Genomic DNA, 13,422 nt, shown 5'->3' with positions numbered 1-13,422 from the left:
CACAGCGAAAGGATCGGGATGCCACTTGACATCATGATCGTCACAAGTTAGGCACGTACTATTCTTGTTTGATTGAGTTCATCGCCGGCTAAAGGCCCGAAACTTAGTATAATATATATTTTGCGCAGTGACGTTTTCCCCTTGCGATGCGCAGTCAAAGGACATGGTTCCATCATATTGGGTGTTTAAGAAAGATCCATAAAATACAACAATTTCAAGTAGTATAACAATACATAGCTAGCGTTCCAAGTCCAGGTCGCAAACTCATCGCCCTCTGACATACTCCGGCTTGAGCGACCATTTCCCCCTCCCATTCCGACCACCCTTGTTCAGAACGGCGATCTGTTTCAACATCTCTTTAAATTCCGCCGATTTCTGCGGAGTGGTACAATAACGGTTGAAATGATCGATTAAATTCTGCGTGTAAACAGCTCCGCCGTGAGACGTAATGAAATCCCGGATCATCGTAATGAAGTCCTTCCCACTGGTGTCATTCGCTGGCGCAGGGCTATTGGTACCGCTGCGAGACGGGGGTGTACGCGACGAGAGGTTAGCCAAAATGCTTGCAGATGATGGACCAGCCATAGCTCGCCTGGCTGTACTGCTCCGTCCGCCGAATGGTGGCCGCATGGGGGATTCGTCAGGCCTTCCCGCAACACCGAATTGACCCGTCCACGTAGGCGTGCCGATGGGTATGGATTTGGCTGCTTCACCTGCACGACGTAGGTCCTCTGCAGCTTCGGCAGCCACTCTTTTCGCCTCTGCCTCGATTATCTTCGGGTCTGCTTTGACGACGCGTTTGCCGTTCACGATTTGGTCGTGCTCGAGCGCCGAGTGGACGCCTGACCGGGCGAATATGCCTTCCATTATGCGTGACTCTGAATTTGTGCCCGGTTCGCCCTCCTCTGGTTTCGCTTCCTGTTCCGGTGCTCCTTGGAACTGTTCTATTGAAGCCACGCCTGTCACCTTGCTAATATCTTGCTTCTCGGCCTGCACGCCACGCTGGTGGTTATCCTGGCGCCTTGTCGGGGTGCCATTGTCATTGTCTTCTTCGTAGGTGACTTCAGCTTCTTTGAAAATCTTACTAGTTTCCGTTGGGCCTTGGTGTTCTTCGCCTAAAGCAAAGAGATCGTGTAAATCGCTGAGTTGGAAGGTTTGTCGTTGTTTGGGGTCCTTCAAGATCTTATTCGTAAGGAATTGCTTGAAAATCTGGCGGTGGTATATCTTCTCCTCAATAGTTCCCGCCGTCATTAGTCGGTATATAGTTACATCGCGCTTCTGCCCAAGCCGCCATGCACGTTCTCGGGCTTGTACGTCGGTCGAAGGATTCCAGTCAGGGTCGTAGATAATGACTCGATCCGCGCCGGTAAGGTTAACACCCAATCCTCCAACCTTGGTCGTAAGTAAAAAGACATGTATATTTGGGTCTTTGTTGAACTCGTCAACCATAGATTGTCGGTGCTGAATGGGTGTCGTGCCGTCCATACGACGATAATTGAAACCAGATAAAGACCTAACAAATTTCTCCAAAATATCCAACATAATACGATGCTGTGCGAATAGAAGTGTCTTGTGGCCGGTGTCTTTCCATAATTCGAGCAGAGATCGGACTACTTGCATTTTCCCCGACTTCGTTGGGTTTCCATAGTTGGCCTTGGTGTGCAGCAACTTATGGCTCTGTAAGTCCGGATGATTGCAGATCTTTCGAAGAATATCAACCCCATAAAGCACTTGCCTTCGGCCCCGTAGGATAGACTGCATCTCTTCCGAGCCCAAAAAGGCCATATATGCTTGTCTCTGCGGCTTTGTCAATCTGCAAAAGAGAACCTGTTCGCTCTTTTTGGGTAGATCGGCTGCCACATCTATCTTGAACCGCTGTAAAAGGTAAGGGCTGATCGCATCCTTGAGCGTTTCCGCGCATTTGGCAGCCGTCTGCACCTGTAGATTTGAAGCATTCGCATAGCCTCCCTGCCTAATTGGAAACTCGAACTGGTTTCGGAAATTTACCAGTGTGCCAAGGCGCATCGGAAAGATAAAATCGAACAGTGACCATAACTCCGTTAAGTTGTTCTGCATTGGCGTACCTGAGAGAATAACCCGGTGTGGAGTCCGGAGCTCTTTGCAGTGCATAGTGATGGAGGTATTTGGATTGCGAATCTTGTGGCCCTCGTCGAGGATAGCGCCGCCCCATTCAACCGGTATTAAAAGGGAGGCATAGCTCTGCAAACCTGAGTAAGTGGTAACCAGCACATGTCCTTCTTCGACTACACGTTTGACGACCTTCCGAGCTGACTTGAAGCCGCTGCTAGAGCCACTCGACCCATAGGTTCCGGATATAAGTGCGTCCTCACGACTACTTTCATTCTTTATGTTGACCATTCCGCTGCCAGAAGTATGCAGGATGGAAACTCGAAATGGAGGCCACCAGCGATGGAATTCATTCACCCATTGCTTCATAACTGTGGCTGGGCAAACAACCACAACGGGCTTCGTCAACATCCTGCTGTAATGGAGACCAGCCAAAAATGCAATGGCTTGGATCGTTTTGCCTAGGCCCATTTCATCCCCGATAATGCCTCCTACCTGTTGTTGGTGCAACTCCCACATCCATTGGACTCCAGTCTTCTGGTAGTCAAATAAAAGTGGATGGATATCGCCCGGTATACGGTAGTCATTGTCGAGATGCAGGTCTGATTCAGAGGGATGGGGCATGAACCACTCTTCCTCTTCAGAGGCTTGAGCGTCATCAGCCTCGTCTATGTTGGGGTCTTGCTCCGTATCTGCTTCTCGGGCTTTCCGAGCACGTTTCCGAGCAGCGCTTCTCCGAGTGACCCAATTCTGACGCCGAGTCTGGTATATCTTTTCGTTGCCATCATCCAAGCCACTGAAATCTTCCAAATCTTCTGTGCCTTTCGCTTTTTTTACAGGTGCGACTTTCTCCTCAGTCATGAAGTCATTGTCATCTTCCGACGAGGATTCCTGCTCTTCGTCTTCAACGTAACTCATGGAATCATCTTGGTCTTCGGATACATGACCTTCGGAGAGTGTGCCCACATCCACATCCACATCCTCCACCTTGACAGACGTCTTACTCGGTCGGGAGTCCTTTCCTAGTTTCCTCCTCTTTCCGGGGCGCTCAGAAACTGGTTCTTCAATAACATTTGATTCACTCGCATCGTCGAAACCGAAACCCGGGCGTACTAGATTCCGGTGAGAAACGGCCGATCGCGCTTTTACCTGCTCCAAAGCCTCCAGCTCATCACGCTCATCTTCAGCATCAATAAGCGCGTCCTGGAGGCTAGCTAATGGGCCAGCGTTCGGACCGGCTCCCATTCGCGAAAACGGCGTGATCTTTCCGGTTCTTATAAGATAGTCTCTCCGTGACTCATTAGGCATTCTCCCCGTCCCGGTCACCTCTGCGTTCGTCTCTTGCTCCTCGCGCCTGCCGTCGATACGTTGTTGGATTTCCTTGAGATCATTTGCAAGCGCGGCATTGCGGCCTTCCAGTTTGTCTATATCGTTCTGGAGGCGCACTCGCGCTGAAGTTCCGACTGGTTGCGAAAGACGTTGGTGTAATCGCAAGATTTGCGATTCGAGTTTTCTGAGATGAGCAGAATAAGTATACATTACATTTAGCGTAGATATGATGGTTATACTCTTTTTCATGCTTCGTCTTTTCTAATCTCTTATTGTCCCGCTCATCAGCCTGCTCCATAAGCAGCCTGTCGGCCTGTAGACGGTGTCAGATATGCGCGCAGCACAATGAGGATGGAAGTAAGTATACCTGGCGAGTTATATCTCTTTCCAGGGTATCCTGGTCGCGGATGTCCGCTTGAAGCTCTTTTAACCGGCTCGCTTCATCTGTACCACCAGAGGTATCCAGATTTGACGCTGGCTCACCCACAGGTGGAGATGCGCCAGAAGTCTCCAGGTCATCATTCTGTGTCTTGTTCTCTGAAGATGGCCCCTCGAGGGATCCATCTTGCTCGTTCTTTACATTCTGATCCATGCTGGGAAAATATACCAATTAGGAACCGACGATGCGGCCCCTGGTAAGCAATATAGTTGATTGTTGAATGAATGATATTGAGCTACAGTCCGTTCCAGCGGAGAAATTGGCAAGTAGGTTGATCCCCGTGGTGACGGTTTGATTTCCTCGGGGAAGACTGAATGAAAGAGACCGTGAATCACGAGGTGAACGCACCACAACCAACCGCATGCAACGAGTTTATGAGAGAGTCCAGCATGTTGAAATAAGCGCCATGCGCCTCGACCAGAGATTTTGTTGCTGTCTCACCTTGGATTATCGTCACTGTTAGGTACCATCGGCATCAAGAGCTGCCTGTCGCCTAATCGGTCACCGCCCCCAGACTGCGGCAGAATATTAGTCATTCTGTGGACGCCAAGAACCGCCGCCCACGTCACAGTCGCTCAGTCGACTATACTCAGACGAGCGAATTGCGCCCAGGAATGATTACGCACGGTCAGTTGGAGGGTGGGCTTTGCTGTGAAGGGCCACGAATTGTGCGAAGAGATGATCAAGACGATTTGAAAAGGGGGTGAGCCGTGGTATTTACTGTAGCATCTGCTGGATGGTCTGGAATTGTGGCTACCACACAGTGGCCACTGTCTGGCCAGACACTGTTTAGCGCCACCTCCAGCATTTGCTTGGATTGGGAATATGCCGTCCCTGGGATGAGAGATCACTTTCATACCCAAATAACCCTCGCTGAGGCTTAAGGTTGACTACAGAGTATAGTCTAAAATAATTGCACACGGGCGTGCATTGGGTACCAATTTCCACGATTCAAGGGGCAGCTGAAAGTATACTTACCGGAAACGAGATCGGCCAAGAGGCTGGGGAGACTGACTGGGTAGAGAGGGGCCAAGCGACCGAAGAGCACAGTCATGTTAAATCAAATTTATTAGTAGCTACATACGCAGCTTTCCTGCAGTTGCAATATTAATTTCGTGGGAATTCTCGTGTTGTTATTCTTCTGGTCCCTGCCTCCTACTTTCGCCTGAATAGCGTCGCGTCTCCCACGCAATCGCCCAATTTCAACCATTCTGTATACTGGGGTCGTGAGATCAGCAGCAAGTGACAGAATCCGTTGGAGAAGAGGCCTATTGCAGCGAGTCTGGCTGTCGTGAGCTGGCAAAAGGAGCACCAGTAGTGCTGAGTGCACCGCTCCAACTGCAGTGGGCAGCCTGAGGCCTCCAGATCCCAGCTCTACGCATCGCCGTCTCCGCCTCCACGCCCTCTCGTTTCCCTCTTCTCCCCCCCCCCTCCCTGCGACTTCGTTCCGACAGCATTCCAGCCGTGCCGTTCTTCTGTGTGTGAGCGTCTGTTTGGGCTTCCCGTTCTCTCCGGGACTTCCAGCAGTCGACACTCTCCACTTCCACTCGAGACCCCCAGCCCCTTGTGCAGTTGTGAGGGCTGAGGATCGTGCATTGCGACCGCCCTTCTCGTGCCTGTTGCTCGGTGGCCGTCTCGCCCTGCATTCAAATCGACGTTTTACGAAGATAATGAGGTACGGTGTAGTCTAGAAATAACGTCAATTCCTTCGCTCGACCCTTCGATATTCGGGGTGTGTCAGTATTCGCCCGTGCTGCCGTGTCCAACGCCGTCTCCGCCTGATTGCGCTGCATTCGTCTACCGCCCCGCTGCTATCTAACCCCCGATCGCAGTGCATGTGCGCTGTCGACTTTCCCAGGCGATCGTCCTAACTTCCGCCCAAACGTTCACGATTGCCTGCGCTCGCAGCAGAAAATAGGAGAGGATGGATTCTCAGTGGCAGTCATACAAAGACCCCTTGGTGGGTCGTCCTGCACAGTTCAACAATAACGGGTTGACGCCGAATCCCAATGCCCAACATCTGCCTTCGAACTACGGCGGCCAGCAACCACCATCGCAGGCTCCCGCGGGTTACACCTACGAGCCTTTCCAAACCCCTGGAATTGCGGCCAAACCGCCCCCGGTCGCTTCCTCCAAACCAATCTCGATGGCGGCGTCTCCCGCAGCTACACCCCATACCCGCGACTATGTCAACGATGCGGATATCGCTATGGAAGACGCGGATCCGTATAACCGGACCAAATACCCAACGAGACCTGCCCATCAGAGCCGACCTTCTTCGCAGTATTTTCCGACCGAAGGGTCTACTGCTGCTCGCAGGTACTCTCCAATGAACGTCCTGTCACCAGGCTTGCCCTACAATTCAAGCCCGGGAAAGTCTAGCAATTCATACGCCTTTCCGCCCGCGACGCATCCGTCTGGACAGTCGCCAACAAGGGCCACCAACTATTCTTCGCCTCCCCAGTCATATCAGTCACCTCCTTGTAAGTATTTTGTTCCGGAGAGACAACAACCGTCATTCAGAGTGCCTAACCATGAATTCGCAGCATCTGGATCGCATCCTCCGAGATTACCTCCTCTACAATCCACCGATATGAGCCCCGATCACTTCTTCGGCCCGTCGTCAGGACCGCAACTCAGTTCGCCATTTACACAAGATGCACGGTCACCACGTTCAGGGTCAGGGTCCGGTATTATTCAACAGCCAGGCCGTGGCCCGATGCCGAAATTCCAAAAGTTCAAATCGATACAGGAGCTGCAGCCTCGCATCCACACACAACCTGCGTATAGGCGTGCCAACCCTGAGGGTGGTTTCATCAGCGTGAGTACCATGTCAACCAAACTAGTCACTTTAGACTTTCTAACGTTGGACAGCCTCTCCAAGCGTTGACAAACCACCTTCCGGCTACTTACCGGATATGCAACCCGAACTTCCATTACGAGTCATCGAGGAACCCACGTCGAGTTCTTACCAAACCCAGCAAAGGCGTCAAGAACGACGGGTATGATAACGAGGACAGCGATTATATTCTATATGTAAATGACATTTTGGGAAGCGAAGAGGCAGGGCATAAGTACGTCATATCCATAAATCACAATTGCGCTTTGTCTTCTCGTCATTTGCCTAACGCAGTCTCGCAGGAATCGTTATCTCATTCTTGATGTCCTTGGTCAGGGAACCTTTGGACAAGTTGTCAAGTGCCAGAACTTGAAAACACAGGAGGTTGTTGCCGTTAAAGTCATCAAGAATAAGACTGCCTACTTCAATCAAAGTATGATGGAGGTTTCCGTCCTGGATCTGGTAAGTCTGCATAATAAATGGCCTATGGATTTCTGCTCACTCTTCGTCGCAATAGCTCAACAGCAGATACGACAAGAACGATGACCACCATCTTCTCCGACTAAAGGATACCTTTATACATCGCCAGCATCTTTGTTTGGCATTCGAGCTGCTCAGTGTCAACCTTTATGAATTGATAAAGCAGAATCAATTCCGAGGCTTAAGCACCACGCTTGTGCGCGTCTTTGCACAGCAACTGCTTAATGCGCTGAGCCTCTTAAACAAGGCGCACCTGATTCACTGCGATCTTAAGCCGGAAAATATTTTGTTAAAGAAGTCAGTCCAATTCCTTCATAAACACCGTAAATTAACAAACTAACGATGTGTTCTACAGCCTCGAAAGCCCCATCATCAAAGTTATCGATTTCGGATCCGCCTGTGATGAACGACAAACTGTTTACACATACATTCAGTCCAGATTTTACCGCTCACCAGAGGTGCTTCTTGGTTTACCGTATGTGACCCAGAACAATACGCCTTGGGGAGGGTTTTGGCTAATTTGTTTCAGGTATTCTTCTGCAATTGATATGTGGTCTTTGGGTTGTATCGTCGTCGAGCTATTTCTTGGTTTGCCCCTGTTCCCCGGATCGTCAGAATACAATCAGGTTTGTCGGATCGTCGAAATGCTAGGTTTACCCCCGACCTGGATGTTAGAAATGGGCAAACAATCTGGTGAATTCTTTGAGAAGACCCAAGACGAGTTTGGACGAAAGACCTACCGTCTGAAGAGTCTGGAGCAATATTCACGCGAGCACAACACGAAAGAACAGCCCAGTAAGAAGTACTTCCAGGCGTCGACATTAGAAGATATCATCCGAAGCTACCCGATGCCGAGGAAAAATATGAAACCAGCAGAGGTTGAGAGAGGTACGATCGTCAACTATACACTTCGTTTGCCCCGCCGCTAACAAATCTCTATAGAGGTCAATAACCGTGTTGCTTTCATTGACTTCGTCCGTGGTCTGCTATCGATCAACCCCCTCGAGCGCTGGTCGCCCCAACAAGCCAAGCTGCATCCCTTCATCACACAACAAAAGTTCACTGGGCCATTTGTGCCACCGATGAACCTGAAATATGCTTCGCTGAACAAGACTGTTCCTCCAGGTATCCAGCAGCAACAGCAAGCGGAAGCTGCAAGTAAGCAAAGAGCAGCTCATGCTCAGTCCGCCGCACAGAGTGCGTATACAATGCACATGAACCAGTACCACCCTCCTGCGCATCCTCAGGCGCCGCCTATGTACACGGGGATGTATGCGGGCCACCAACAAGCTCCTCCGCCCTACCCAACACAGCCACCAGCATACGGCCACCAAATGAACCTTATGCCTGGTCAAATGCCACAGTCGCAGTTTGGGCCCTCTCAAAGTCTCTATGCGCAAGCCACAACCAGAGCTGGCCGTCAGCGGGCGTCGACTATGGATCCCCAGGGAATACCACCTACTATTCAACGAGTTGCAAGTCACCTCGACCCCAATGCGCCTATTCGGCTACAGCCAAGTCCGGCATACTACCCTCCGCCAGCAGATGGATACGTTGACCCTAACGCTCCAAACCAGAGACGACGAGGCAGCCGCGTGGGTGGGACACGGAACCGAGACTTCATCCGCACTCTTGAGGACGGTGTCATGGGTGAAAATTTCATGGGGCAACAAAACCAATGGCATTAACTGTGCGCTGTCAGGTATGAGAAGAAGGTTGAGCAAGAGTCATATATTAGGCATTTTCTCTTTCTGTCGGGCACGAATATTCTCCGTATGCGTTAGTCACAGATGATGTGACCGCAGTGTCGCTCCAACTGTGCCATGATTACGTGGCCATTTGGATTTTGCTCGATTCAACCGATTTCTTTGTTACCTACCCTGGCTATAAGCTGTCCCACACTTGATGGCTTGTCAATCATTGCTGCATTTATGGTTGTACCCATAGGAACCTCAAACAAGAGAGATCCGGCCAGGTCGGGCCAACAAGACAGTCGGATGAAAGGACATGCTCCGTACATCTTCCGATCTCCGTGTCGATTGGTTGACTGTTTACTCGCTGGGACTTTATAGTTTCGAATCATTTTGGTGATTTATGAGACTCGTTTTATTGCCGACTGTCTCGGCATCCAGGTACTCAGCCCAAGGCCAGTGCCGTCATCTGCCTCCTCCCAGGCTTATGTTCGCGTTGTTTCCGGCATAACCAGGCGTTATTGGGAATACTGCAGTTCATTCCCCTGTTTTGTTACATTTATTTTCCCTTACTTATATTTCTTCTTGATTGTCATTCTAACAGCATTGCTGCTGTCCATTGTATGTGATTCCACATCATGCATTGTCTTTCTACGTTTTCGCCCCTTTTTCATGGGGATAGCAGTACTATAGCTTGGATACTCAGGCCCAAAAATGCCAGATGTGCTGAAGATCCGTTCCCCAGGTACCTGGCCGTTCTCATTTCTGACACTTGTGGACCTGTTCCGGTTGCCGAACGGTCAATCTACCTGGTGGCCACCGACACTGGTGCCATCTGAACCAGCAGCCGTGGTGTAAGTTGGGTGCGGAACCGCGGATCCTGAAAAAAAAAGTACCTTTGCAGCCGTTTCTGTCAGGCCAATCCTACCTACCTTTGTGATTTAGCATAGATTGTGTACACGTTTAGGACTGTTTTTGTTAGCGGGCATTGTCCATTTTTCGGGTGTATGTATTGCATCTGTAGCATGATAGTATTCTTACAAACATGACTTAAATAGACAAGCAGGTATATGTCGGTTTGGACGATCCTAGCTGTCTATATTGATTCAGAGTGCTATTATACTGTCTGGCCGAGAGGTTGATAAATCTAAACCAGCCTTGACTAGCCTGGTTAATCAGAACCCATTGGAGGGATACGCCTCGTATGATAGAAATACTATCACTAGACAGAAAAAAAAAACACCTACTATCTAGACTCGATAAACTAGATCTTCTTCCTTAGTTTAAGTAGAGTCTCCAGTAAGTTATATTGATAAAATTCCCGAATATAACACACTGCCGTTCACACTTGAGCCATTCCAAGGCCGCCCCGAGGCAAAACCATCTAAACTAGAAATCGATGATCCCAAAAGTAACCTTCATGATTTCAGCTGCTTTATCTACAAAAGAACAGATCTAAGCGTGGCGGGGAGCCATCCCCAATTACCTAAAGCGGTTAGGCGCCGGCTCGCTTAAATTTGTGTGGCTCGCCGCCCAACGCCGCTGCGGCTACGAACCCTCACAACGGGATTTTCCTACCAGGCTGTCACGACGCACCACACCCCCGGCCGGCGAGAACGAGACGTTTCCCATCGACAGGAACCCTTTATTCCGACTCCCGCAACCATGTCGCGCTTTTTCTACGGTAACGACAGCGACAGCAACAGCAGCGGCTCCGACGAGGAGGAGCTCTACAGCGATGAGGAGGAGGTCGAGAAGTCCGAGGAGGAATCCAGCGAGGAGGAGGGTAGCTCTTCGGAGGAAGAGTCCTCTGAGGATGATGAGGCTGGAAAAACCAGTGCTAGTCGTTTCATAAAGGATATCAGTGATAGCGAGGAAAGTGAGGATGAAGAGGTGGTCAAGGTTGTGAAGAGTGCGAAGAACAAGCGGTTGGAGGAACTCGAGAGCACGATTAAGTTGATGGACAATGCTCAGAAGATTAACGATTGGGCGGTTATTTCAGCTGGTGCGTGGACTTCCATTTTATATTGGGTTTTGGGATAGGGGATATAAGTTTCGATACTAACGTTGTGTTTTTATTTTTTTTTTTAGAATTCGACAAGCTGAACCGTCAAATCGTGAAGGTCGTTCAGTCCGGCCCTGTTCCTAAGGTCTATGTCAAGACCGTCGCGGACCTCGAGGATTTGGTCAACGAGACCGTCACCAAGCAGAAGTCGTCCAACAAGAAGATGAACGCCAGCAACGCCAAGGGTTTCAACGCAATCAAGCAGAAGATCAAGAAGAACAACAAGGAATATGCTGCACAGATTGAGAAGTACCGTGCGAACAAGGAAGACTTCATGGAGAGCGAGGATGAAGAGGAGAAGAAGAAGTCTGCCCCGGCTGCACCTCGCCTGAGCAAGCTGGAGCGCGTCGAGGCACCCGCTGCTGTTGCCGGTGACGACGATGGATTCGCGACCGTTGGCCGTGGTGGAAAGACTCTTCAGTACACCCCAGAGAGCATCCTTAAGCACCTCCGTGTTATCGTCGAGTCCCGAGGAAAGAAGAACACCGACCGCCTCGAGCAGATCAAGACCATGGAGAAGCTCCTCGAGGTTTCCCAGAACCCTTACCAGCGCATCCGTGTCTACCTTACCCTTATCTCCACCCGCTTCGACCTTACCACTACATCTGCCGCTGCGTACATGAGCGTTGAACAATGGAAGGCTGCTGAGCAAGAATTCGCCACCCTGCTTTCCGTTCTTGAGAAGGAGACCGACTACGTTGTCAGCGAAGGTGCCGAGGAGTGGGAGGATGATGAGAAGCAGCCCCAGGTTACGCCAGGCCAGACCCTGTACATCCCGGGCAGCATTGTTTCGTACATTGAGAGACTTGATGACGAGCTCACGAGGTCTCTGCAGCACATCGACCCTCACACCGCCGAGTATATCGAACGTCTGAGCGACGAGAAGCAGCTGTATACCAATCTTGCACGGACCCAGATCTACGTTGAGGGTCTGACGAAGCGGGAGAAGACCGAGCTTCGCCAGGACAGCCTTAATCGTGTGGTGATGAGGAGACTCGAACACATCTACTTCAAGCCTTCTCAGGTCATCACAATTCTGGAAGATAACACGGGGAAGGCTCTTCCCTCAGAGCTGAAATCCTCCATCACAAGCGGTACAAACACTGCCGATGCCGAGGCCCTCGTCCACACGCTATGCAACTACCTGTTCAAGAACAGCGATGGTATCCTCCGGGCCCGGGCAATGCTCGCCCAGATCTACTTCCTCGCCCTTCACGACCAGTACTACCGTTCTCGTGACTTGATGCTCATGTCTCACCTTTCCGAGAACATTGCGAACTTCGATGTTAGCTCTCAGATCCTCTTCAACCGAACGTTGGTCCAGATCGGTCTGTGTGCCTTCCGTGCTGGTCTCGTCTACGAAGCCCAGAACACTCTCTCCGAGATCTGCGGTAGCGGGCGCCAGAAAGAGCTTCTCGCCCAGGGCATCATCCTCCAGCGTTACTCTACCGTCTCCCCCGAACAAGAGCGTCTTGAGCGTCAACGTCAACTCCCCTTCCACATGCACATCAACCTCGAACTGCTCGAGTGCATTTACCTCACCTCTAGCATGTTCCTTGAGGTCCCTCTGATGGCTCAGACCTCTTCCTCCCCCGAAATGAAGCGCCGCGTCATCTCCAAGACCTTCCGCCGTATGCTTGACTACAACGAGCGCCAGGTCTTCACCGGTCCCGCCGAGAACACCCGTGATGGTGTCATCATGAGCGCCAAGTTCCTCGCCGCCGGTGACTGGAAGAAGGCCGCGGAGATGCTTAACTCCATCAAGATCTGGGACCTTATGCCCCAACCAGAGAAGATCAAGGAGATGCTCTCCCAGCAGATTCAAGAAGAGGGACTCCGCACATATCTCTTTACCTATGCCCCCTTCTACGACAGCCTCTCTATCTCCACCTTGTCAACCATGTTCGAGCTCCCCGAAAAGAAGATCGCTGCTATCATCAGCCGCATGATCTCCCACGAGGAACTCGGCGCAGCCCTCGACCAGGTCAACGACGCCATCATCTTCCGCAAGGGTGCTGAGCTCTCTCGCCTCCAGTCCCAGATCGTCACCCTCGGCGACAAGTCCATGAACCTCCTCGAGGCCAACGAGAAGACTCTCGAGCAACGGACACAGGGTATGGCCAATGCCTTCCAGCGCGAGCACGGGCCTGGCGGCCGTGGCGGCCGTGGTCCCCGAGGTGGTGGTCAAGGCCGTGGTGGTGGTCAAGGCCGTGGTGGTGCGAGAATACCTGGTGGTGGACAGCGCCGACCGGGTGGACAGCAATTCGGTGGTGGTGCATTGGGTGGAGCGATCAAGGCTTAAATAAAATTGTTTTATAATGGCATGTCTTTTCCTTTTTCTTTTACTCATGGTCTAATGTTCTTATTGGAATATGACTCGTATGATCATTCCCCGCGTTCTTACCCTTATGGTTGTTTACTAGAGGAATTATGTCTCAATCTTCCCTTTTTTTTTCCCTCCCCTTTCCCTTATTTCGTAAATTTCATGAAG

General features: G+C 50.9%; 3 protein-coding genes across 3 annotated transcripts; 2 read left to right on the top strand and 1 right to left on the bottom strand.

The window, feature by feature from the left end:
* Positions 1-264: 264 nt before the first annotated feature.
* On the bottom strand, positions 265-4,009 carry APUU_80733S (DNA-dependent ATPase RAD26; the record flags this gene model as incomplete). Its single annotated transcript, XM_041697047.1, has 3 exons — positions 265-3,601; positions 3,657-3,730; positions 3,785-4,009. 3 exons carry the CDS (start codon positions 4,007-4,009, stop codon positions 265-267), a joined length of 3,636 nt encoding a protein of 1,211 aa, XP_041562616.1.
* A 1,771-nt stretch (positions 4,010-5,780) lies between these two features.
* YAK1 (putative protein kinase Yak1) lies at positions 5,781-8,863 on the top strand (the record flags this gene model as incomplete). Its single annotated transcript, XM_041697045.1, has 8 exons — positions 5,781-6,339; positions 6,403-6,677; positions 6,731-6,930; positions 6,998-7,157; positions 7,213-7,472; positions 7,531-7,650; positions 7,705-8,063; positions 8,118-8,863. 8 exons carry the CDS (start codon positions 5,781-5,783, stop codon positions 8,861-8,863), a joined length of 2,679 nt encoding a protein of 892 aa, XP_041562615.1.
* Positions 8,864-10,531: 1,668 nt separating this feature from the next.
* nip1 (translation initiation factor eIF3 core subunit c) lies at positions 10,532-13,233 on the top strand (the record flags this gene model as incomplete). The annotated part of the gene is made up of 2 exons (XM_041697044.1): positions 10,532-10,871; positions 10,958-13,233. The coding sequence occupies 2 exons, from the start codon at positions 10,532-10,534 to the stop codon at positions 13,231-13,233; spliced, it is 2,616 nt and encodes an 871-aa protein (XP_041562614.1).
* Positions 13,234-13,422: the final 189 nt, after the last annotated feature.

The sequence above is a fragment of the Aspergillus puulaauensis genome, chromosome 8 (assembly GCF_016861865.1).
Source record: "Aspergillus puulaauensis MK2 DNA, chromosome 8, nearly complete sequence".
In the NCBI taxonomy this organism is placed as follows: Eukaryota; Fungi; Ascomycota; class Eurotiomycetes; order Eurotiales; family Aspergillaceae; genus Aspergillus; species Aspergillus puulaauensis.
Note: the sequence above shows the minus strand (reverse complement) of the source record. Positions and strands in the feature narration are given on the sequence as shown.